The sequence below is a fragment of the Buteo buteo genome, chromosome 2, assembly GCF_964188355.1.
Source record: "Buteo buteo chromosome 2, bButBut1.hap1.1, whole genome shotgun sequence".
Taxonomy (NCBI): domain Eukaryota; kingdom Metazoa; phylum Chordata; class Aves; order Accipitriformes; family Accipitridae; genus Buteo; species Buteo buteo.
In genome coordinates, this window is record NC_134172.1 from 64,920,844 (window position 1) to 64,946,146 (window position 25,303).

Below are 25,303 nucleotides of genomic sequence, written 5' to 3' on the forward strand. Positions count from 1 at the left end.
CGGAGAGCAGAGGTCTGCAGTGCACAGCGTCACAGGCTAAATATAGCCACAAAAAGCAGTGGCTGATACTGGAGGGGACCCTCCTCGAGGACCAACAGCCCCCTTTGCATTTGAAATGTATTAAATGGTTTAGCCACCTGCTTGGAGCTGATGGTCTTTTACAGCTATGGGAAGGGTCGACCCTTTCTTTCTCTTCGATGTGGTGGTTTGATGCTTGGTAGGAAGCGGATGAAGGGCATCATCCATGTGCACACTGTCTGCTGACCTACTGATTGGACAGAGAAGCGAAAGGGGACCAGTCCTGCTGTCAGCTCTGCAGAGTCATCGAAGTGGTGTTTGTGCCTCTGTAGTGTCAGTCACGATCTTGGTCTCTCTTTGAGTTTTCCTCTGGCCAAACCCAGCCTCAGCAGCGTCTCTTTGTACATTGGGAAATTTCATGCCAGGAGAGGGAATCACTTGAAAATGCATTTTCTCTTTGGTTCAGCTGCCTGGCCCCCTTCACAGTTATTAAATGCCAGTCCAGAAGGAGAGAATGAATCCTCTTCAGAGAGCTATGCTTTATTTCAGTTCTTTTCTGTTTTGGGTTTTTTTTTTGGTAATGAATTTGTATATTTATGTATTTCTCCAAAAGACAGTGCAATTACTGACTGCTTCACAGTATTGGCATGAAGCATTCATTCACTTCATAGTATCCGGTGCCACAGGTGTTCCCTGGAAAAGAGAAGCAGGTTTTCCCTGTTGAAACAGATTTTTGTGGACTCGCTTTTCCACCCCTGTTTGGATCCACCTGGAGCCAGGGGGCCAGGGCAGCCCGATGTTCACAGCTCTTCACCTGGGTGAGGTGTGTGCTGATCGGGTGCCTTGATGCAGACACTGACCCTCCTGGGAAGCATCCCCCTGTGCTTTCCTGGTCCACTGGGCTCTGAGCCAGGGAGAAGGCAGGAGGGGACAATGCTCCAACCCTGTGGTCAGGGCTCTTACAGAGCTGTGGGAAATCTGCCACTGCCAGAGGCTGGCAGAGATGATAAATGCTGCATTCTTACCTGCTGCAACCTGAATATATTCCCACACTTGTGTTTCCAGAATGAGACTCAATCTTGGGTTATTACAGGGTTAGTGGGTTTATTAGGTTGGATTTCAGCCAGAACTCACACCTTTGAGGCAGAGAAGGGGGCAGAGAACAGAGATTTCCCTTATTACACATCTGTCCCTCATTTCTGTTGGTTCAAACACCTCTAATGCCACCATGGCTGAGGACCAAGAGCCCCAGTTTGGCAGAGACCACCACCCTGCTGGAAGAGCTGAATGAAACTTCATCCTGGCGAGCTGCTTTTGCTGGAGATGCAGCTGTGCTGCGTTCTGAGCAAACTGGAAGAGACCTGCCTGCTCCAACGGCCCTTACCATAAAGCTCTGCTTCCAAAACAGGGCTGTAGAGTCAACAGATGTTGCAGGATCTGCAGTCCTTACCTGTTTTTCCCACGCTGTATTTAAGAGACCTTCATGTGACTCCTGAGGAGGAGGTGGTACCTGGGCTAGCTAGAAGGAGAAGGGGATCTCTGACTTGAGCTGGGTCTCACCAGTTGAACCACAGCATCTCTTGGTTAAGGCATGGTCCATCTCCAGTAGTTCCTTACTTCTTCTGCCACAGGATCGCTCACCCCTGCATCCTCCAGGTACTTACTGACAGCTGTAAATAGGCTCATGTAAATACAAGCCCTCTTCACAAGCAGGAAAACAGAGAGCATGGGCTGCTTTGCTGGCACAGCAAAAGAAGAGCCTGGGAGGTTTGCCTGCTAGAGTTCCTCAGACTATGCCAGGGTGATGAGCTACAGGGAGGAGAGAGAGGGAAATAAGGAAACCAAAGCTCGCAGGCAGTATGCCACAGCTCTGTGTTTGGGACCTGTGGTTTGAAGCAGTGCCACCAAAAGCATTTTTGGTATCAAGGATTCCCACCTCTGCATGTGCCATCACGGTCACTACGGGCCAGGGTACCTGGCATGGATCAATGGTGTGTCTCAGCAGCTGTCTCCTCGCTGGCAGGCTTCCTGATCTGCTGCCTGCCATGTACGTTGTTGACTGCAGAATAAACACCGCGATAAAGCATGGGAAATGCAAGCTGGGTTCATCCTTCTCGCTGTGTAAGTGACTGCAACTACTACAGGAAATAGTGTATGTGTGGGCAGCAAACCTGCCCGGGGTGTTTGTCATGGATCCACAGGTTGGCAGGAGGAAACCAAATCATTAGGGGTTCCTATGCTCCCATCCTTCCTCACTGGGTTGGTAGAAACATGGAAAAGAAAAGATCCCTTTTCAAGAAAGGAGGGTTTTTCTCCAAATTCTGTCATTCTCACTTACATTTGTAAAATATAACTTGATAGCTATGCTGCAGTATACTGATTAAAACTTATCTTGTGGCTAAACTTTGCGTTTGCAATATAATAGCATCAGAGTAAGAAGTGAACTGTGGAAATACCTTGGGAAACGGTCTGATATTTCTTGCAGGGGACCTGTATGCTAAAATCTTTCCATTCTCCAGTTTGCAGACACTGCAAACTAGCCCATAAATACCTCTCCAAGTCAGGTGCTCTTATTTCTCCTTTGGCAGGAATTATGCAGTCACCTATTCCATTCTGTCCTGAGCTTAACTATCATCATAAGAAACTAATAAAACCTCTCAAAAGCAGAATTATAGCAGCTCTTGGCAACTTTGGGATTTTCATCTGGGTCAATGGAGCTGAAATACCAGTCCATGACCAAAAAGCCTTGTCTTGTGCTTGCTGAGTTACTTCCTCTGCGACTCCTTTCCATGAGTCTTTGCTATGAGCAGAAAATGCTGCGCTCAGTGAGACAGAGCACGTTTTTATTGAGCCTCTATTTACAGAGGGGTTTGAACTGTGTGGTGCAACACCTTACAAGAGGGTTTTGCTTGTTTCCGCCAAAGTGAGGAGTGCAAAGGGGGCCAGGCAGCTGAGCTGAAGGGAAGGCGCATTTTTCAATTGATTTCCTTTCCCTGGCATGAAATTTTCGAAGCTGATACAGAAGGGTGAAACAGCATTTGGGGCTCTCTTGAGATATGGTTATTTCCATCCTTCTCTTCGGTGCATTCCCCTGGGCGTGCTGTGTTTGCTGAGGCGAGAGACAGGAGGCAGCTGGCTCGTCATGTGCAATGCTTGCCCGAAATACTGACATGTCCACATGGGATCCTGCTTTGCCCTTGCGAGGTGGGCTGGGGTGTGCTGCAACCAGGAGGATGGGGAGCCCTCTGCACGGCGAGCTTCAGAGCAGTGTCCCCTCTGAGCACGGCGTGCCCTGGGCTGGTAGTTGGGTTTTGCGGGGTGGCACCCTAGGCTGGTGCCTGCACTTGCATGTTTAAAGTGTAAGGACTGTGCTGGGGTGAGCTATGGGGCTCAGGGCTGGCTGGATGTGCCTCTTGCAGCCACGACATGATGTCAGTGGGAGCAGCTGCCTGCTCCTGCGATAAAACTCCATCCACCAACATCATCCACAGAGAACATCAGGATTAGGCCATCCTCAGGATGAAAGTTGAGAGGACGGGGAGTGCTGAGAGGCTGGCTTGACGCCGGGGCTTCTCCCAGCACCTGGCCCTTTGAAGGGGGGTGATGCGGCTGGGGAGAAGCATCCGGCCCCCGTGCAAGGGGAAGCATCCATATGCCAAGGCTGTGGGGCCACAGCCAGTGCCAGCGGGGGGCTGGGGAGGATGCATTGGAGATGGGACCGCACCTCATTAAATGGGTCCACAGGCTGCGAAGACTGCTTGCTGTGGGAAGTGCCCTCTGTGCAGAAAGAGGGGTGATAGTGTTGGGATTTGGACCAACTCCTGAAGTGAAATGGACTGTGCCCGGCCATGCGGTGGATGAATAATGTATCCTTTCTGCTGTGCGCCAGTGGGGACTCAGTCAATTAGTATTCCTCACCTTTCTTTCTCAGGCTTGTCCTTTGAGTGTTGGTTGTTCCCCTGTAAGCAGGGGATGCATGTCTGGTCTGGCAGGAGCTGAGCAAGCACAGAGGAGCAGCGCTGGCAGGGATTTTGGTGCCTGCGCCCCTTGGGAGTGAGGAGAAGGAGTGTGCAGGGGGAGCAGCAGGGTCCCTGCCTGGGGTCCGCGGCCCCATGCTCTCCATCTTCTGAGGCCATGGAGAAGGAGGGCTTGTGGGAGCAGGTGGGATGCTTGGCTGGGGAAAGCCCAGAGATGCAGAGCTGGACCTCAGCTTCCCATGGCTGCATCGGATCGGCTTCACTGCCATCCTCTTCTTCTGGCAGAAAAATGAGATTCATTTTCAAGCATGGATGAAAACCCACTGGCAGCATGGCCTCTGGGCAGAGGGCTCTGCTCGCCCAGGTGGTGGGGGGGTGTGGGGAGTGGCTGTGGCCATCCTTTACCCATGCCAGCATGAGCCCAGGGCAGTGCTTGGTAGATGAGCATCCTCTCCACTTACCTTCCTCTCCTGGCCAGCTGCAGCTGTGCTAGCAGCCCCAGGCAGATGCAACTCTGGGACTGGGCTGGTGGCTTGGCTGTGGCACAGAGGAACCAGAAAACCATGTGGGGCTCAAGACCCTCCCTGCTGTAAACCCTCGCCAACAGATTTTTGACACCAGCATCGGAAGGGTTACGTGCTTTTGTGCAGAGCTTCTGGAATTCAAGATCCTCAGTTCTCCCACGTGTTGGAGAGAAATGCAGTAGGAATTGGAAATATTTGACCTGAGTGATGTGGTAGCATTGCTGGACTCCATTTTGGACATGAAAGAGGGAGTTCATGGTGCTCGTGGCAGGGGATGAAGGCAGCCTGGCTCCTGGACTGTGCTGCAGCCTTGGGGGCACACGAAGACACCACAGGGAAGGCAGAGGTGACTCTGGTCCAGTCTGTCTCCTTGTCTTGTCAAGGAAAGGGGTTGACCTCTCTGGTGGATGCTCCTGTGGAGCAACCAGCCCTCCTAATCATGCAGAAACTCCTTCCTTGACCTCCCACTGCCAGTTCTGTCTCTCTTAATGCTCACAGTGATATCCCGTGGTTTCTGTGTCCCTTGAGGAGCTGGGCACAGGGGCTGGCCATGGGGAAGGGAGTCTGCTATGACAGCTGGGCAGTGCTTCCTCCATGCAACCTCTGATCCTTTTCTAGTCGTCTGCTGAATCAGTTCACTAAAGCAGCAGCAAAGCCAGGTGAGTGCTTTTCTGCCTGTTCAGTGAGCTGAATCGGCTCCTTGAAGCACCAGATGACCTTTACACCAAAATTGCAAAGAGCGAATTCAGTTCCCTGGTTTTCACCAGCTCATCCTCTGTATCCAGTGCTGAGCCGCTTCAGTGCCAAGATCAGAAATCACCTCCCATAGCAAAGTTGCTGCAGTGCAGGTGCTGTGTGAACGTTCTCCTCCTCAGCTCGTTCCTCCCACCCCTGTGGCTCCCCATGGACCTCAGGGGTCCTGCTGCACTGACTGCTGGAAGGAGCTTCCCTGCCTGCTGGAGCAGCCCCCTTCCCTGTGCCAGCAGCTGCAGGCAGTGCATTCAAAAAAGACAGCTTTGCTGCAGTGCTGTAGATGTGCACAGTCTCCAGCCTGAAGCATTGGGGCTCGGCTGTCGACCAGCTGTACCCAGACAGTTGGCGTGGCCTGAATTCACAGCACGAGCTGTGGTTGTGTTACCAGCCTGATCGGACACATGCTTAATAGAGTGATGGTGGACAGGCACAGAAATAACCTGGGGTGTAAATGAAAAGCAGTTTATTTCTTTTGGAGCATTTGAATTGACTTCACTCCCCTGCAGCAGCGCAGGAGCTGGCCCTCAGTCACCACCGCTGCCGTGGTTCTGCCCAGAGGAAGGCAGTGTTTTGGACACCTTCCTCCTGCAGCAGGAGTTATGCCCCCTTGGTGAGATGCTTTGAATGCATGGTCGTCATCTGCCTACTGGAACATCTTGTGCACGTACTCAGCACCATGCTCCTGGTACTCGGCCTTTGCCATCCACGCATGCTGGAAGGACGTGAGTGACGCTGCCATCGAGCCCCCTGCCCAGGCTGCTGTGCCCCTCTCTGGGCTCGCCAGGACCTGAATCTGGCAGCCTGTGCCATGGAACAGGGCATTCAACTCTAAGCACATCCTCTCGGGAAAACCAGGAAACATTGAGGAGCCCCCTGACAGCACGATGTTACCCACCGTGTCCCGCCTGGCATGGTCGGGTACCTTCTGGAGGCTCTGCAAGGCCAAGTGATGGAGCCCTGGGGAGCTTTGGTGGACTAGCTTTGGTTGGAAGAGCGGCTCTGGGCAGCAGAACCGTTCCTTGTCCAGGGTTATCCACTGGCCATCGGGGACTTGAAATCTGGCTGGATGATGGAAACCTCGGTCGTAGAGGTCTCCTTCATAGTCCATGGAGACATAGCAGCATTGCTTCTTCAGCTGGATCACCGTCTTCTTCTTCAAGGCCTTCAGCACTGAGGGGTCGTTGGGGCTCTCCATCAGCAGGCTGTGCAGGTAGTTGGAGAGGAAGCCACCAGCCACCCCAAGGCAGTAGGTAGCCTCTCTCCAGGTCTGGCCCAGGCAGATGGAGGTGGCATGGGACACTCCTGCCCCAGCCTCCACGGCCAGACCAGTGACTCTGCCATAGGCGCAGAGGGAGAGGAACCCAGTGTTAGCCATGTGCAGGGCTGGCACCCCAAAGCTCTCGAAAAGCACCTCTGCCACCTTTTCCCTGTTGGTGGAGGGGCAAGATGGGGAGTCGGCCATGAGGACCGGCTGTTCCTCTGGGAGAACTTTCAGGCCATAGAAGAAGAGGTGGTTCCACAGGTTTTCCATGCCATCCCAGTCCTCAATGATGCCGTGCTTGAATGGGTAAGTCCTGGGTGCTACGGTGAAGGCTTTTGTGCTTTCAGCGGTAGTGGGATGCCTCTGGGTCTCCCACGTTGTGCCCGCACTGCATGGAGGCAGCAACATGGTCCTTAGCACAAACTTGGGCTTCTTCTGACCTGCAAAGCCTGCCCGGGTGAAGCTGCTGCCATTGTCTATGATGACTGCAGGCTTTGGCATGACTCGTACTACTGAGGGATGCTGGGAAGGGAGGAAGAGCCTCACCCTGCAGTGGAACAAGAGGAGTCATGGGGCAAACCAGGCACAGGTACCTGCTCTGCAAGGGATACTCTGGCTCAGCCCCAGTGGAGGACAACTGTGCCTGCTCTAGAAGTGTCTGCGTCTGGTTATGTGCCTCAGCCTTTCCTCCTGTCTCCTTGCTGTCTGCCTCACTGAGCATCCCTCCTTCAGTACCTTGTCTCCATCCCTGGGGGCCTGGAGATTTTCCCCAGGCCCTTGGGATGTCTAACAGTGCAAGGACAAAACTCCAGGTGGTTTCAAGGAAGCGGGTGAAAACTGGACCTGAAAAGCAGGTGAAAGCAGGAAAGTAGAGTGGTTGGAATCATGCTGCCAGCAGAACCCAGAGCATGTGGAAAGGAGCCATGCTCCAGGCTGTGGCTGTTCATTGCACCCAGATTTTTGCCCAAGAGGATCTGTGGTCACAGCTGGCAAAGGAAGCAGTTTGGGGTGCCTCTGTGTGTGCCCAGGCACTTCCCCAGCTCTCTGTGATTCTTGGACATGCTCCTGGGGCATGATGTGCATCCTGACCCACTGTTTGGGTGCCCTCTGGGCCAGCTTGCCTTCTTGCCAGGATGCACAGTGACCCCTTCATTTTCCCCAGTGCTTCTTGCGTGTCCCCCTGGACCCGCCTTTACATGCCCCCAAGCACTAATGCTCATCGTGTGCACATTGCATGTCAGACCAGGGAGAAGGGTGGTGAGGAAAGGGCACACAGCCCCATGTTCTTGCCAGTTGCCCCTCCAGCACTGTAGAGCAGATGGGCTAGGGCTCACAGGGGCTGTCACTCACTCTTGACAGGTGACATGGGGATGGGCTGTGGGGTGGCCCCAAGCACAAGCATGTTACAAATTCTGCAGGGATCTCTTTCCATTGGAGCAGAGAGGCTTGGCACTGTCTTCCTGGGGAGAGAGGGCATGAAACCAGCCTGACACCCTGTCCTGCAAGCGGTGGGTTGCTCCCTGGAAGGGGCTGCCTGTGCCCGGGGGGTTGCTGCAGGCTCTCAGCCCTGCCAGCCTTGTCCCAAGATCCCCAATTCAAGCAGAGCAGTCTGTGAACCATTGGGTGCTCTAAGGGATGCTCTGCCTGCCCAGGAGCCCTCCCTGGAGCTGGGGGCTATTTCTGCAAGCTGCCTTTACCTTGCAGCTTGGGAGTGTCCATCTGCAGTCCTCCACAGCTCCTGGGGGCTGTGGGTGCTGGAGTCGGGATGGAGGGTTTACACTGTGCATTCCCTGTTGTGACCTCACAGGCACACACCCAGAGGATGCTTTTGTCCTATAGTGTCAACATTTCCTACAATAACTAAAAATTTGATTGGAATCCACCCTGTTGGGTTTATTTAAGTGCCAGCCCCTTCCAGATGCGGCTCTGCTTCCCCTGCACAGAGCCGGAGGCATCTGACAGATCCTCTTCTCCACAGAGGTACGAGACCTCCTCGAAGATGGAGCAGTTCCTGACCCGTTTCCTGCTGCGGGAAACCATGCACCAGCTGCAGTCCCTGCAGGCCTCGCTTGAGTGTGCTGTGGACACCGTGGAGGAGCAGGCGGGACGGGAGAGGTAATGGGGTGGGACATGCTTATCCTCCCGCTCTCCCCACCGCTGTTCATGGGGACTGCAGCATGGAGCCAGACTCGGGGTCCCACTGGGAGGGACATCTGGGAGCAGGATCCGCCCTTTCCAAGCCTGCTGTGAAGCTGACCCATATAGTGAATGACTTCAACCCCTCCTTTTGCATTTTATTCTTTCAGAAAGGACATAAAGAATTCTGAGACCTCGGTTGGCCTGAGGTCAGGGAGACGATGTGGGCGCAGAGGACAGAAGAATGTCTGTCTGTCTCCAACGGACCCCTATTCTGGGATGCTAACGACAGGTATTTGCAGCCTGGCCATCCCTTGGGTTGGTGTCTCTGACCCACTGGAGCCTGCAGTGGGTGTGGGAGCAGCAGCATGAGACAGCAGGGGCTGGTCCAGGACGGAGCCTGGACCATTGCACCCAGCTGCCAGCTGGAGCTTCTGTGGGATGTTGTATTGAGCAGTGGGAAAAGTTTCAGGAGAAAAACAAATCAGTTTTTTGGTTTAAATCAGGGGTTTAGAAGCTTTTGCAGTTTTCTCGGTCTTGAGCAAGCTTTTACAATGACAAAAGCAAGTTTTTTTGGTGACACATCTCTGCCGTTCCTCATGCAGGCGTTTGTGTCGAAGACAACAGCCAGTGGATGGCACAGATCAATAGGCTCCAGCAGCTCATCGAGAAACTAGAGTGCAAGGTGCGTGGCAGAGGGGAGGCGGGCTGGGGACTGCCCTGCACCTCCAGGCTGGCGAGGTTGGTGCTGGGACCTCTCTCTGTGATAACGGCCCTGGTATTCAGTCTTGGCATCGTTACAGAGCTGCACCCATTCACCAGACCTGGGCTCGCAAAGCTGCTCATCTCTTGCTGTCTCCAAAGCCCCCCTTCTGCCCTCAGCTCTGCTGACCCTCCCCTGGCTTCTCCATGGTCCATGCTGATCTGACAAGTCAGCCTGGACCTGCCAAGCCCCGTAGATGTGCAGGTCACATCCCTATTCTCCCCCAGGTACCCAAAGGAACGTCCCCAGAGCAGTACCCGTCTGTCATGCTGAGCTGGACTGGGCTGTGGGTTACTGCTGTGTTTTACCTTGTTGCAAAGTTCTCCCAGTAACGATGATTTTTCCTGTGGTGTTAAATGCAGAGCCCACGCCTGGAGCCACTGAAGGAGGAAGCAGTGTGCAAAGGAAGGGATGCAGTAAGTCCCTGTCCTGCTGCTTGTTGTTTGCAGGTAACCCTGTAGTGTGCACAGATCCTCTCTCTTGCACACACATGTGTGGTCGTGCAGCCCCTGTGCCCTGAGACTGGAGTCACCTGGGTGAGCTGCTGGCTTTGGTCTGGTGGGGTGTCTGCTGCCCAGCAATGTAGCAAGATGGAAGTCAGAGCTGTAAGCTGGGTGTGGGACCATCCACAGGACAAATGCAGCTCCATCAGATCCATGAAAGCCCCAGGCAGTGCCCACAGCCAGTCCAGAGGAAGGCAACACTCTGCTTATGAGTGCCCAAATCCCTCAGGTTTGCTCCAAGCGCCCACAGACCATGCAAAGCCCCAGTGGAGGAGTCCCAAGGCCCCTTTCTGCTGGAGGAAGGACACAGGGAACTGCAGCAACCCCAAAGCAGGACCCCGCCACTGGGGGATGGAGCATGCCCTGTTGGTGCGGTCCTCATTGTAGAGGCAACCTGCCCAGCTAGGAAGAAGCCACTTTATGTTGGTGTTGTCCCCAGCATTGTGGTGCCAGCGCCTTCTTGCGGCTTCCCCTGCGGTGCTGAGCTTGCTCAGCACTGCCTTGTCCTGCAGCAGGGTGGGAGCAGGGAGGGCAGGAGGGGACAGATTAGTTGCTGATGCCGCTTGTCTGCTGTCCCTTTGTAGCACATTCTGGTGGCGAAGAGGCAGATCTCGGTGGCGATGAGCAGCATTGAGGAGTTTCGCCAGGCGTTCAGGTCCTACACGGAGGTCACCGCCGGGCAGAGCAGCTGCCTGCAGTAAGTGTGGCAGGCGGCAGGGTTGCTTGTGGTGTGGCTTGCCCAGAAATAGGGGCTTTTGACATGGCACCCTTGGGGGACAAAAGGGTTTTTTGTGAAGTATTCTGTGTGCTGGTCAGTGCAAGGATGGGCTTGGCGCACAGAGGTTTGACCTTGCAGAGAGGATGAGACAGCGTCACAGCTGCAGCAGTGTCTCTGCCTGCAGTCCTGTCCCATCTCCTGCTGCAGATACTCCCAGCAAGAGCCACTTGTCAGCATCTGGCAAGGAAGGGGGTGTTTTTTATGCCAGCAGGAATGGCTGCGGCACGCATTCCTCCAGCACTGAAGGACTCAAAAGTAATGGGGGAAAAGTTAAGGGGAGAGCTCATGTCAGAGCATTGCGTTATATAAATTGTGTGTAGTGCTAGCGGGAAGCAGCTGTGAACACCTGCAGCTAACCCCAGTGTGAGACCAAGGCTTTGCCCCCCAGCACCGCTCCAGAGCTCTGAATAGAGCTGAGGATGGAGCCCAGGTCTGACTTCAGTGACATGCCACTGCTAGCATGTCCCTGGAGATTGCACAGCTGCTCTTTGAGAGGCGCTTTCCTTCTCCCATGGGAGATTCAAGCCACTTTCAATGGGAAGTGTTCATGCTGTTCCCATTTAAAATGTCATTTTTCAGCTCTTCAGTTCCAACAGCACAAAATTGCGTTTTCAGTCCAAACAAAAGGAAGATACTTGTTTTGACACATGTGGCAGAGAGACTGGTATTTTTTTTCCTTGGAATTGATGGGCTTTTCTGTCATGAGAACTGTTAGTGTAGACAACTGGGTAAAGTTGCATGGGCATGCTCTCCATGTGGGTGGAAAGCTGGAGCGAAGCCGGGGAGACTCCACTGTCCTGGTTTACGCCAGGGAATTGCAAAGTGTGTTGCAGCCCCCGCGCACGCGCTCACAGCCTCCAAGCTGCTGGGTGACTTGCTTTGCTCTCCCCTCCAGGGCTTGGTCCCTTCCTGCAGCCTGTAGCAGCAGCTGGAGGAATTGTTCATCCTCAGCTGGAATTAATGATGCTGCAGTTGAGTGCAGATGGTTCCCCAGGCCCTGCACCCTCAGCCTTGCTCTCACCTCCTGGCTGCTTCCCCCTTCATCATCTTCCAATGGACTGGAGAAAGCTCCAGCCTGTTCCTCCAGCAGGAGGGAGCGTGGGAAGCATCGCCTGGTGAAATAGCATCACTTCGAGGGGCAGCGAGCTGTGGTTTTATGCTGTGATCTCAGCTCCTTGCACTCATGCCTCAGTTTCTCTCTATGAAGGGCGAGGGTTGACACACATCTACTCCAAAGGAAGGGCTGGAAGGATGAGTTCCTTTGTCAGGCTGTGTGCTGCAGTGGTAGGGACTTGCTAAGAAATACTTGGTAGAACACTTAACATGGTGGTTTTTGGGCAGCAGCAAGGACCAGTTTAATAGCTGTAAAGCTCCTCTGCTGCCTGGCTGCAGGAACTGTGAAGCATGAAGGATTTGGGTTTGTGATTGCCTGGAGCTGTGTGTCGGCCCTGGCAGCCACAAATTGTGGATGCATCCAAACTGCTCTTTGAAAGCCTCATGGTGAGGCTCATGTGCAGACCTGTGCCCCTCGCCCCTGGGCCCGGCGGGACCAATGTGGCCACACCGTGCCAGCTTGCCAGGCTCCATCTCAGGGTCGCTCCTGTCCCCGCAGTGTGTCTGCCTGCAAGCTGACAGACGAGGCCTGCTTCATCCTTTATGAGTTCTGGCAGGACGTGACTTCGTGGAGAAGGTTGGAGGCTTTCCTTGTGCGGGGCTGGGTCTGCATGCTCTGGGTGGGGGGGGCTGGCAGGGGTTTCCTCTCAGGGCTCCACCAGGACCCCCATGGCTCCCCCTCCTTGCACAGCTTCTCCTGCTGCTGACTGCTCAGCCCAGTGTGACCCTGGGGCCATTTGCAGCGGGAGGAGGTGGACACCCTGATAAAGGATTTGGGGAGCAGGGCAGGAGTGAATGTCCTTCTCTGGGTGGTGCAAAAGCAGCCCTGTCCCCCGTGCGTGGGCAGGGATCCCGGCGCACAGCTGCTCTCCTACAACTGTGAGGCACGCACAAGCCCTGCACCCTCCTGTACCTGCACACTGTTTTACAGCCATTTGCAGTCCAGCTGCAGCAAGACTTTCCAGCGGTCCATCATCAGCTTGCTGGAGTCCCCGGAGCTGCTGACCACCATGCTCTTCCCAGGTGAGGTGGGCCATGGGCCTGGCTTGGGGGGCTGCGAGACCCCCACAGTCCCACGCTGCTGCTCCAGGGGTGGTCTGCAGAGGGCAGGAGTAGCGCGGGGAACAGGCATCTTGGCTCCCTCCAGAGCAGAAGATTGACTTGGGGGTGACCTAAATGGTGTTCTTCAAACCAGGGTGAGACCCGTTTCCCCTGGCAGGTTTGGTTGTGTGTGCTGGCAGCCCTGCGGAGCCTCTTCCCTGCCCGGGGGATGCTTTCCAGCCAGGACAGCCAAGCAGCTGGGGGCACTTGTGGGTAGCAGATAAGCTGAGCCCTGTCTTGAATACACCTGATGCGTCATTTGTTTTTTCCACCTGATCCCTGAACCTGCTTTGCAAAGCACAGGCCCTCCTGTGTCAGTCCCAGTGGCTCTGTCCAGTTTTACAGCTCAGTGGTGCTGAAGCAGGGGAGAGATCAGCTTGGGAAAAACGCACGTTCCCCGTGGTGCCAATAGAAATCTGACCAAGACGTGAGGAACTGGGAGAGCTTGGTGACAGACAAGACCAAATTAAGCCCCAGTTTGTTACCACTTTTGGGTCTTGTGTAAAATAACATGAAACATGGATTAATTTGGACTAAATCCCCCACTGGCAGTGCTCCCCCTGACCTGCCAGTCCCACGGACCATATTCCCAGTGCCCCCCTGCAGAAGTCACCGCAGCTCAAGTGGATCACCCATCTCCAGGCCACCTGCGCTCCCCACCCCGGGGCAGTGGCTGCTTTAGAGCCAGATGCCAGGGACCTGCAGAAAAGCCTCAGCTGCCCCCGAGCAGGGCCGGATCCCCCGTCTCTGCCACCCCTAACCTCTCTCCCCTGTTTAACGCTGACTGCACATCCCTGACCCCTTCCCCTCTCTCTCCCCAGCCTCCTGGTGGATCATGAACAACAACTGACCTGGGCAGCCGCTTCCAGGATGCTGTCAGCATGCAAAAGGATGCAGAGCCCTCGTCACAGCTGTCACCTTCCCTTGCGTTCGTCACCTCCCTGTCCCTCGTTCCCTCCTGCGAGCTGGCGGGGGTGGTCTGCCCATCGTCCCTGGCAGTGTTTTACCCTTTTGCTCTTTTCATGTTAATTTATTTATTCCCCCCACCAGTCTCTGTGCTGCCTGGGGGGAGCGGGGTGCTCGCAGCAGCGCTCATGGGAGCTGTGTTTGGGGGTGGCAGCCTAGCCCTTGGGGGAGCACTGGTCTGGTCGCTGTGTCCCAGCAGCCCTCAGCCCCTCTCGCACCTTGGCTCCTCTTTCTCCCCATGCTTCTCTTCCTCCTTGCTCTGAGGACAGGCCAAGGCTCCACAGGGTCCTGGGACACATGGCTCTGGCCAGCTGTGTCATCCCTGTGTCCGGCCTGCCAGAGCCACCCTGGGCCAGCAGTGGCTCTGCCCATGGGAGCCAGGCCACCTCGTATGGATTGTGAATAGTGTTTTATAGAAAAAAAAAAAGAATTAAGTATTACTGGCAAGGTGTGCTATTGCAATGGCTTTGAGACTGGACTCGTGCTCCCCTAGCTGTGCATGTCCCCCCAATAAACCACTGCACACCTCCTGGGGAAGGTGAGCATGGCTAATGGCTCTGTTGCTTCATCTTGCAGCTCAATTAATGTAAACCAGAGTTAGCACCAGTTTCAGTGCTGCCAGAAAGAGGTTGTAGCTGAATTAATGGTGACGAGGGTCAGTGGTGGGGGGCACAAGATGAGCAGGGAAGCCCCTGTGGCTGAAGCAGAGCAAAGCTCATGTGGCCCGTGGGTTGCACACTTGGGGTTTCTTTGTTGGTGCTGCAGAAGCAGATCCTCTGCTGAGCTGGTGTAAAATGTGCTGTTGCAAACAGCATGGAGCAAGTGCTGCCAAGAGCAAGCACGGCAGGGACCAGGTGGGCAGCAGATGCCCGCAGGTGAATGTCTCCTGGTATGGAAAACAGCACTGTCCTTGCACCCCTGCCTGTCCCCAACACCTGGCTCACCATGTGCGCCCGCACCCCAACCCTCGCTCACCTGGATACCACCGCCGCCCCCAACCTCTTTTCCCATTCCCTATGGATGCTGCTCCCCAACAGCAACCCCAGAAACATCAATTTGACTGTTTCTTCCTCAGTCCCTGGGTACAGTAATTAAAATGCAGTTAATCTGTGGCTGAAGGGGCAGTGGGTACAGCTCCATCCCGGGACACTGCATACAAGCTGTGCTAGGCATGTCCGGCACGGTGTCACCCTCCAACCTGGTACTGTAGGGCCACAACTTGGGGGGCGGGGGGACGACTGGGTTTAGGGTCCTTGCTTTGTCCCAGCAGGAGCTTCCCAGGGGCTCCCTGGGTTTGGGGTGCAGGGAGGGTGAGCTGCAGAGATGGGATCAGGAACACACCTCATTAGAGGAGGGGAAATAGCAGCCACTGCTGCCAGGTCAGGCAGGTACCATCAAACCCTGTCCCATGGCAGGCTCAGGCGACCAAACAGCAAATGCCCCTTACCAGGGACAAGGTGAGCACATAGCCTGACCCAGTTTCTATGTGGGACCCATCCTCCCAGTGCCCAATTATTTACCTAATTATTGGTAGCTGCCAATTTCCCTGGCCAAAGCCACAATTTGCTGTAATCACAGGGCAGCAGAGGCAGCTCCAGCCTACTGCTCAGGCAGCATTCCCTCCCACCATGGGGGCCACGCACAAGGGGATGGGGGAAGTGCAAGGGCCAGAGTTGAGCCATGGGCCATCGGTAAGGGTCAAGCTGTAACGAGGCACAGCCAGGGGTGGGTTAGAGATGGGCACCCACGCATGGCAGAGCTGCAGCAGGCACCAGCTTTGGGGTTCCCCAGCTGCTGGCTTGGCTCGCTGCAGAGGACACCAGCAGGCTCCGCAGACTAGTGTGGGGTTTGGCCCCCAGTTTTGGATTTCTTAACCACTGGATTAGTGTTTGCAGCAGCCTTCAGCTTGAAATCCTCAGATTAGGCAAAGGTGTGCCCAGTGGGCATCCTCAGGTGGCTGGGGGTGACACACAGCTGGTGGCACTGCAAGCCAGCTGTGACAGCACCTTGCAGGCTGGTCTGTGCTCAAATGAAAAAAAAAAAAAAAAGCAAAGCTCAGAAAAGAACATATTTAAACATGAAGCCAAAATTACTGAGTATGGGGGTGAATGCCAGCTCTGCCTGCTCCTGGGCTTTGCTGGGGGCTCCCCCCAGGACCCGCCACCGCAGGGGAGGCAGTTTTCGTACCCTGCAGCTCCCGTGGCCAAGGCCACAGTGCGGCAGCGTTCCCACAGAAACCCCCACAGCAAACCTCTGCTCCTTCGGCGAAAGGAAGGGGGAGCTGTATGATGAATATAGTCTTTTTATTGACTACTTTTGAGTAGAACAAACTAAATACATCTGTAACAGTTTGGGTTCCTTTATACAGTACATTAAATAAGTTATGCACAGGAATGAAGTAACAAATTTCTATTACAGAATTAAATGTCAAAAAAAATAGAAACCTCAACCCAATGTCTTCCCCTGTCCAAATTTCACATTTATCATTCCATGTTAAAAAAAAAAAAAAAAGAAAGAAAAAAAGAAACAATCGTTCTAATCATGACTGTTAGTATTTCATTCATTTACACTGGGGTTCATTTTAGTACACAGCCATCAAAGTTGCATGAGATTTATGGAAGACAATCTATTTACAAACAATTTCTTCCAGCCCTGGCCTCCTCTTCTTTCTGCATCTGACCTCGTGGCAGTTGGCTGCCGCTGACCCACAGTGTTAGGTCAGGACTGCAGGTGAGGATTGGCACATTGCAACCAGACGTTGTGTACCCGAGGCTGCTCCGAATTCGCACATGTCCCCTTACGGCAGGAAAGCCCTTCAGCCCCCTGGCTCTGGGGAGAGGAGTGGGGGTGCAAGGGCAGCCCCCCTGCCCCAGTGCTCTTGCAAGCCTGAAGCATTTTCTGCTCCTCCCCGCTCGACATGCCATCCTTCTCCACGCTAGACTTGAGCACAGCAAATCTTTTTAAGCTTTGCCACAGCAGCCTGGACAGAACCACTTCCCAGGACCTTTGCGATAGGTGCAGCAGGCAGGGCAGCACGGGGTTGCCACAATTTGGGGCTCACCCTGCCGCCTCCGTCTCTCTTGGGGTGAAAACCTGCAGGCCAAGCTGGGTGTCACCTTCCCCAGGCTGCTGTGGCCTCGCTGCTGCTGCAGGTCAGGGTGGCTCGAGTGCCACCCCATTCGGGGCTGCCTTAATCCCAGCAGCGCAGCACCATCGTGCTCGGCTGGGAGCCGTGTCCCTGCTGGGAGTCCGGCGCCGGCTCCTGGGGGACACCAGGGAGAGGTTCCCAACTGCCACTCGAGAACTGTCTTGAACACCAGGCGACTTTGTGGCTTTTTTGCATAATAACACCTTGCAGACACGGGAATCACCCGCACTATACCATGACAGTAGCTTCTGAAACAGCTTTCCCTAAGGGACAAAGCTGGTTCCGTGGGTCACTCTCTTATCCCCGAGCAGCCAGCAGCCAGCTATACCACTGCAAACTCAGTGACAATTCATTACATCTCTATTATTCACCTCCAATTGAAAAAGTAATCAAAAATAATTTGGGAATTACTCGCCTCATTGGGCTCCAGCCCAGCAATCGTACAAAAACAGTCACGGAAACACGGCTTTGCTGAATAGATGGTTTTCTAGAGCCCATTGTGTGCAGCGTGGGAAATCGGTGCAGCTCCCCAGAGGGCACATGCCCATCCCTCCCATGGGCTGCGCCTCTGATGACCTTCATGAAGCATCTGAGATGAGCCCCGCCAAGCCCCAGAATAGCCGCTCTGAGGGTCAGTGTCCATTATAGGGTTTGTACTGCACTGAATCCCTCCTTCCGCACCACAGCAGGGATGCTCCAAGCGATGGATCTTCCCAGGCTGACCATGGCATCCCCGCCGGACCTTGCTCTCCAAGCCTGCATCTTCAAGTCTCCGAAGGCTGGACAAGGCAGTGATGGCTGTGCAGCCCTGGGCATCTCCGGGGAGAGGAGCGCAGCTGGCATCCAAGCAGCACTGCAGGAGCCCCCTGGGGCTGGGGGTAAGAACCGACATAGGACACCAAGTCCTGCATTTATTTTAATAGTTTGGCCAATGCGTGTGAAGCGAACAGACTATAAGTAATCCATCACAATCACATGAGGATCTCTGGTCAAAAACAACGGCAGTAACTCTCAAACCAACAACTTCCATGCAGTGAAAAAAAAAAACACTTTCTGCATAGCAAAATAACGGTACCCAGGTGGAAAGGGCAATAACCACCTGCAACAAATCCAGATTTGCTCTCCGCTTTCCCCCAGCAAAGGTCCCACCCAGGGTAACACACAACTGTCTGTCCTGTCACAGAACAGGATTAAAACCAGGCCATCCAGAAGCGACTAGCCGTACCTCCCTGGTACTGACATTTGGTTTAGAGCAGACGAATCTTCTCCTCCCTCTCTGCAATCATCAGCCGCCAACCTGCAGGCAGAAGAGAAGAGGGCTTGGCTTTTGCCATTGCACTAGAGGACAAGATGCTCCTGCTGGGAAATTGGCTCCGGTCTGTTCACAGCAACAACCAGCCAGCATGGCCATCTGAGACACTGCTGTCTGGGAGCAAGGGAAAAAAAGATAGATGCATATTATGGGAGAAAGTTAGCTGAAGGAGGAGGTGGCTCAGGCACCTCAGGAAAGGAGCTTGAGCACGTTTGACCCATGAGGACAGGGCTCAGCATCTCCCGTGTGTGCCGGCAGTGCTCTCCACCAAGTCCAAGTCCTCCCGAGCAAGTGCCTGGCCTCCTCTAGGTCCTGAATGATGCTCTGGTACCCCCCTGCAGAGAGACGGGCACGGAGGTCCCGTGAGCAAGGCTGGCCCCAGTTCTTCATAAGCCACAAAAGAAAAAAGCCAGAATGAGATGGCAAAGCCTGAGTGTTGGCTCTCTGAGGAGGTGGCGTGATGTGTCAAATATGTCAAGTGATACAAGTTGCTGTGGGGGGTTCTTTCGGCTTAAAAACCCCCAGGGGAACTAATCAAATGGACTGAACCAAAACTTCCCATTTAGAGTCCGTTCGTATCTATTGCTGTAACGGATGCCGGGGTGGAGGACCGGGAGGTGGTCGCCGAAGTCTTCTCGAGAGCCGGGCTGGGCACACCGTCAAGGCTCTTGGCAGCAGCGGCTGCTGATCGGCCTGTGGGCAGAGCCAGCGGCTTGCTCTGGCCGTGCAGGCCTTGGCCACAGATTCGGTGGTGCCTCTCCCAGTCCTTGTGCTGGCAGAAGGAGCCGCAGTACCGGGCGATGTTGCAGCCGCTGCATGTCTCGCTCGCTTTGCGACCGCAGTTCCAGCAACTCTGCAAGACCAAAGACGCCACACTTGAAAATGGGTTTAGTTTCCAAGAGCTGCAGGATGGTGCTGACTCAACAGCTTTGGAGGGGACTGTTCATTGCCCTCTGGCCTAGATTTAGTAATATTAAAATGAGCAAACCATTAATTCCTTCTATTTCACAGCCCTTTGCCAAAGGTACTAACCCCTACTCCTCCGTTCTGCCCAAAACCGCCTTCCAGACTGCACTGGTCATATCCTCTCCCCTAGATCCACCCAAATGCAGAGAGGAAACAGCAGGCAAAGACTAAAAAACACGCTGCAGATGCTGCTATTCGGTCTTTTTATTTCCTGTTTTAAGCAGCTCTATTTTGGTATTGCTCCCAGCCAAGTGCTCTCTGCAGGGATTACAGCGTGCTGCACAGGCACCATTTGCTTTGCACCCTGCCTAGCTGCACAAGAGGTCGGAGCAGGCTAATTTGGAAAAGAAAAAGCTCATTTGAAAGCCTCCCAGACAGGTGGAAGCACTGCCAGAGCCTGAGCTTCAATCTGGAAGCGGAGCAAAGCCCCTCTGGCCGCTGGGAGAGGCGTCAGCTGGTGGGCTTACGGCGTGCCACTGCTTCCTTATGAGCGCGGGGGCAAGGGGCCAGCGCCGGGAGCTGCGGCTGCAGCTGCTCCGAGGAGGGGAGCAGCCGGATTAGCTTTCCTGCAGCTGGACTCACACGTTAGCAGTTGCATAGTGGGGAGGACAAGTTCAGCTGCGGAAAAGCAGCCTCCGCCGGAGCCTGCCTGCCTCTAACCCTGCCCAACGGGGCACCGTTCGCTGGCCACCGCTTCTGTGCCCACAAGCAAAAAGCTGTTGAAGCAGGAAAGCGGGGTGGTGGGAGATGCTGGCCTGTATCGGACAGCCGTGTTGCGAGGAAGGGCAGTGAGTTTCCCCGCTCCTGGGGTCTGCGCTGGAGGCACCAGCTTATGGAGATGATTTATGGGCTAGCAGCGAAGCACCAAAGTGAGGTGGTCGGGAGCAAGCTGCTCCAGAGCCAGTGTGTCCCTGAGGCTCCTCAGTCCTCCAGAAGAAGGAGGACTTGTGACCAAAAAAAACCCCTACCAAAGCCTGCAGTAACTCTTGGAAAACTGGGTCACTGCTTTACAGCTGTTTACACTTCAAGCGGTGTTTTTAAACTGTATTTCAAAGGTTACACAGCATGCCAGAATACGTGACAGCTTTTCAACACGGCCTTTAGAGCAGGGCTCTGCGGCTTGCATGGGAGTGTGCTGGCAGGGGGATGCTCGGCTGCTGCTGAGGTCCCACTCTGCTCCCCGGGACGGCTGGAGTAGGAGGACACTCCTCTGGTATTCCCCTATGGAGAAATCATTGCTTGTCTCATTTCTTCCATGGCTTCCTGAGCAGTTCCACCCACTCCCATCATATGTTTATCAACTGGTACATTCAACCTTCAGTGATTTAATTGGGAAATATCAGAGTATATACATACTGCTCTGTAACAACACCTAATATTTACGTGGTTCCTGCCGTGCATGAGAACCCAGCACCAGAGCTTCCCAAGCCCCAGTCAGCAGGGTGAACTGAAATCCCACAGGAGGAGGGGAAACAGACTTGCTGCCCACACAGCCCCAGCGGACATTAACTCCACATTCCCATCAGATTCTTGCTTGGCAGAAACAGAGGCAAAGCCTCTGCTCTTGCATTTGTGTGGAGAAAATAAAATGAAGCAAACCACATGTGGCTGGGCTGTGGTGATGCAGGAATTAACCATGCAATTCTCCTTGCCCAGTCCAGCTGAGATCTCCAAAGCTTAATGAAGTGAGCTTCCAGTTAAGGAACAGTGAAGGTAATTAACAAGAGTAGAAAGAAATTCTCTAAGAGACACTCATTCAACAGGTGTCGCTGGCTATGACAAACTAAGAGTCATCCGTTCTTTTCCAAAGGGATTCAAATATCTCACTAGGTGTTATGAGGCTTAGTAACTTACTTAGGCTGATTCCCCTGCCAGCAAAATCAAAATCAAAACTTTTTTTTAGGGTACCAATGCATCCTTTTAGTTATTGATTGGAGAGAGACTTTTAAAAGGGAAAGGGACAGGGGACCCACAGGCTCCGAGTCACTGCCAGGCAGGACCTGGAGACCTTGTGAGTCTTTGGAAGTCCCTTCCTAGGAGGTCCCGGGGCACCTTACCTCCGTAGACTCCTCTTGTTCATTTATCACTAAGAAAGCATCCTCGGTGGCCTGGCGCTTGGCGTCTGCGATGGTCTGCTCCATCCGAGCCCTCTCGGAGGCAATCATCTCAAATGCCTTCTGCTCGGCTTCCGCCACCGCTTTCTGCACCTCCGACATGGCCTGGCGCTTCACCTCATTCACGGCTTCTTCTGGAAGAAAAAAGCAGCTTCACAACCTGCCCAAGGAGCATGGTCAGCCTCTGGGAGGCATCGAGAGGCAGCGGTGTGTTCCCTGTGACTGGGATGTCTGTGGGTCGTGGTCAGCACCAGCATTATGACCGCTCCTGGGTGCGGCAACGCCAGGCTCAGCCCCACAGGATCCCCACTGGCATCGTACAGAAGGAGCAGAGCCCTTTGGAAAACCCAGGCCGGGGCTGTTGGTAGCCAGATGTGCACATCCTGGGGCGTTCCTGCAGCTGGGATTCTCCTGTTTCTGCAGAGCAAATCTGCAGCATCTGTGTTTATCTCAACCGACCTGGCAGAATCCCTCGCCGAGATTACTAGCAAACACATACCAGCTTTTTTCCATATCTCTTCAGTGACGTAGCCTGTTCCCGACCTGTTGCTGAACTCCCGCAATGAATCTGTTGGAATAAGGGAGACAGGGAAAGGTTGGCAAAGCCTCGTCTCACCCAACTGCTGCTTAAGTGCCCAGCAGTACCTCAGTACATCATGGGGCAGGGTAGAATTAACCAGCTAAAACTCAAAGCACAGGATTCCTACAGTTGAAGCCATTCATCAAACACTCAGATGATAAATTACAACATTTAATTAGTGCCTTGCATAATTTATGACGCTGTATAACCCATTTCCATCTCCTGGTACTCTATAACAACCGGCAATGCTTATAAATACATGCCATCAAACTTCTGCAACATCCAGCAACATCCAGCAACTTCGAGCATCAATCTATATGACCAGCAGTTTACATTAAACGCAGCACTTTCCACTCCCAGGGGCAATTCAGAGGCTTGAATTGATGGACAAACTGTCCTGCAAGACCTCTTACAGCAAGAGGTGTATACGTTCCCCAGCACCCGTAAGCCTACAAAGAGCCTACGGGACAGATGGGGAGAGTCACACAAGGACCTAAACACGGACTGCAGTCACACAGGGAAGCTTTTCAGAAGCTCATCCTGTGTTTTATCTGCATCCCTTTTTTTAAGGCTTCAGAGTAACTTTCTGAAGGGTCAGAACAAAAACTGATTCATGTCAAAGGCTGGTGGGAGAACAAAAGCACTCCAGGAAGGCGGTGAGGTTATTTAAGCCTGCGGCACACCTGGGATGCTTCTTGATGTTTAACTGCACCTTCTTGCAACAGCAATGGAGCTTGAAAATTAGCCCTAGGTCCCATGAGGGGAGAAAGTATCAATAACATTCCCAATTTATATAAAAAAACTTAAATTACATCACCTTTAAGAACATGGGGCTGTAAGTGTATTAGTCACAATATACTTAAATATAGAAGGGCTAAAAGCCAGCTGTGCTCATCAGGTCATTGCATACATCCAGCCCGCTCTGCAGTTACAGCTGGAGCCATGGGCGCTTGGTTTCCTTGCAGGAGGATTCACTCTTTATTTTGAATACAAACAAGTTGAATATATCTAATTGAGATTTTTAGTTTTACCTTTATTCTTATTGTTAGACAACATCCATTTTTATTATTGAATGATCAGGGTTTTGGTTTTTTTTCAGCATTTGATTTGCAGCATATTTGTTTGGATGGAAATCAGAATAACATCCAAATGAATAAAGTCACCATTTTAGACTTATTTCTTGTATAGGGTCAAAACCCCTGCATACTGGAGGGGAAAAATAGTCAGCTTTAATAAAGTTAAGTTGGCTCATGATATAAAAATAGAATTAGTAACACAGGTAGTAGCTCTTAGACTTACAGCAGTCTTCAGCATTTTTAGAATTAGTAGACCCTGACATTTAAAATCCTTTAGGCAAGACAAACTGGAAGGGAAGAGGGGTGGAATCAACCACCTCTCCTGCCTTTTCACCCCCTGGTTTCTCAGCTTTGGATGAACTTGGCTCGGTTTGGTCAGCAAGTATGGCTCAGTGACAAGGAAGATGCTCTTCTCCCGGCACTAGCAGAAGCTGCTGCTGCCCCCCGAAGGTGCCTTCAGACGTTAGCAAATGCTGCTTTCAGAAGCTCACCCAGGAGCTTCAACCTGTCCGTTGACTTGTCTCTCTTCAAAGCTTTGAGAACAACTATGCACTGCTTAAGTGTTTAATTTATATAATAATTTGAATATATTATCATCACTTTATGCCTAATATAGCTTTATCCTCATTAGACACTTACTTAAAAAGGTCCTGGCGCAGCACACCCACCCCTCGCTTACCGCTGCTGATGGAGTCGGAGCTGCTGGGGCTGTGCTGCCTGGAGATGAGCTCACTGCCCGCCTTCCGCGGTTCTGCCGTCTCGCTGCACCGCCTCTTCCAGTAGTTGAGCTCTTCCCGATCGGCCTCCTGACAGCGCCGCAGCACGGCCATCGAGCGCCGGGTCTTCTCCACCATCTCCATGATGCAGTTCAGTGCCTGCAGGGAGGAATGAGTTTTCAGTCCTGCTCAAGAGGTCATCTCCCGAATTTCTTGTCCAAGGGACCATCCCAGGAAAATGAAACATGAGGTCATTTCACAGGAACAGGCTCCGAGCACGGTATTTTGGATGATGCAGTATTCATACAGGCGGGTAAGATTGGGTCCCGTACCTGTATGCACAGCAGCGATACCGAGCAGGGACGCAGCACCAGGTGGGAAGGAGGTGGTCACACCTGCGCCGTAAGGCCTTGGTCACCACAGGAGGTGGCTAAACACCTTCAGGCCATGCTCCTAAAGGTGGAGGGGAAAAAAGCCACCGCTTTCCTATGGGTATAGGGAGCCCATGCAAGGGTTGGCTGTGAACCTGGTGCCAGCTCTCCATAGCCACATCCTAACTCTCAAATATTCAGATAAGGGGCCTCTACTCGACCTCCCCCACAAAAAAACCCCAACCAAACCATCAGCTTTAGAGCATAAGCAAGCATGAGGTCTCTGCATTTATGATGAAAGCTGAATTTCAATCCCTTCTCTTTGGGGGAACCTCTCCAGTGAAGTGGTTGGATGAGCAGCCTTGCTCAAAGGGAAAAAGCTGACTGCAGAAAGTCTGCCAGAAGTACCAAGTCTTGCTGTCGCCACGTAGTTGAGGCCCATAAAAGGCTGGCACCTCAGGAAAAAAAGTCTTTTAAAAAAATAATGATGGGTTTACTTATTTTGTAAGCACTATATCCTTACTGCACATAGCACATCTGCACACTTGCTGGTCCAGTGCTGGCCAGGGCTGTGGCAGAAAAGACCCATGCAGGGACAAGGTTGGATTTGGTCGCTCAGACAGCCAGGGCAGCACACGGCCATGCTCTGCAGGAGAAGCTCCCCAGCTCCAGATGCTTAGGCCAGAGTGATTTTGGCTTCCACTGACCATGGGCAGAGAAAATCTGTCAGGAAAGTGCTACTGCTCCTATCTGCCCTACTCACCGTCCACCTTCTTGTGGTGGCTTGTTCCTCTATAAGCCACTAGGAAAGCCTGGATATTGTACCAACAACAAGAAAATCACAAATTGGAGCAGGCGGAACACGGGGTTGCTGCGTCCCACAGAGCTTCCCACACCTCCTGCCATTCCTTACGTGATCAAGATGCTTCCACTCATCAGCCCACTCTCTCTCTGTTAAGCGGTGGTCCACCAGCTCATCCTGGTATCCTCCATTCAAACCTGCAACAAACCACAGCCAGAAGAGCGATTAGATGGACTGAGTGCTTTCAGTGCTGGAGAGGTAAGGTGACCCCAAAGTGAAAATAAAGAGCTGTATTTCCAGCTACATATAGCTGGGATTTTAAAAT

General features: G+C 53.2%; 3 protein-coding genes across 5 annotated transcripts in view; 1 reads left to right on the top strand and 2 right to left on the bottom strand.

Annotated features, from left to right (window-relative positions):
* NECAB3 (N-terminal EF-hand calcium binding protein 3) overlaps nucleotides 1-16,024 on the top strand; it is a 31,165-nt gene extending 15,141 nt beyond the window's left edge. The window contains exons 6-13 of one of the 2 annotated variants that reach the window (XM_075058957.1): nucleotides 8,512-8,648; nucleotides 8,840-8,961; nucleotides 9,275-9,354; nucleotides 9,795-9,881; nucleotides 10,520-10,632; nucleotides 12,326-12,403; nucleotides 12,758-12,849; nucleotides 13,749-16,024. In XM_075058957.1, coding sequence (XP_074915058.1) covers nucleotides 8,512-8,648; nucleotides 8,840-8,961; nucleotides 9,275-9,354; nucleotides 9,795-9,881; nucleotides 10,520-10,632; nucleotides 12,326-12,403; nucleotides 12,758-12,849; nucleotides 13,749-13,777 — 738 coding nt within the window. In that variant the 3' untranslated portion in view covers nucleotides 13,778-16,024. The remainder of the gene's footprint in view (nucleotides 1-8,511; nucleotides 8,649-8,839; nucleotides 8,962-9,274; nucleotides 9,355-9,794; nucleotides 9,882-10,519; nucleotides 10,633-12,325; nucleotides 12,404-12,757; nucleotides 12,850-13,748) is intronic. The other variant, XM_075058959.1, reaches the window with a different exon arrangement.
* On the bottom strand, nucleotides 5,861-7,034 carry ACTL10 (actin like 10). Its single transcript, XM_075022541.1, has one exon. The coding sequence runs from the start codon at nucleotides 7,032-7,034 to the stop codon at nucleotides 5,916-5,918; it is 1,119 nt and encodes a 372-aa protein (XP_074878642.1). The 3' UTR covers nucleotides 5,861-5,915.
* Nucleotides 16,025-17,964: 1,940 nt separating the features above from the next.
* CBFA2T2 (CBFA2/RUNX1 partner transcriptional co-repressor 2) overlaps nucleotides 17,965-25,303 on the bottom strand; it is a 63,953-nt gene continuing 56,614 nt past the window's right edge. For both annotated transcript variants that reach the window (XM_075058937.1, XM_075058945.1), the window contains exons 7-11: nucleotides 25,090-25,175; nucleotides 23,769-23,964; nucleotides 21,933-22,001; nucleotides 21,377-21,567; nucleotides 17,965-19,206 (exon numbers count right to left, since the gene is read on the bottom strand). In XM_075058937.1, coding sequence (XP_074915038.1) covers nucleotides 18,916-19,206; nucleotides 21,377-21,567; nucleotides 21,933-22,001; nucleotides 23,769-23,964; nucleotides 25,090-25,175 — 833 coding nt within the window. In that variant the 3' untranslated portion in view covers nucleotides 17,965-18,915. The remainder of the gene's footprint in view (nucleotides 19,207-21,376; nucleotides 21,568-21,932; nucleotides 22,002-23,768; nucleotides 23,965-25,089; nucleotides 25,176-25,303) is intronic.

What these genes read in the sequence shown, in the direction of transcription:
- ACTL10 (XM_075022541.1), bottom strand. Translation starts at nt 7,034, where the DNA reads ATGCCAAAGCCTGCAGTCATCATAGACAATGGCAGCAGCTTCACCCGG.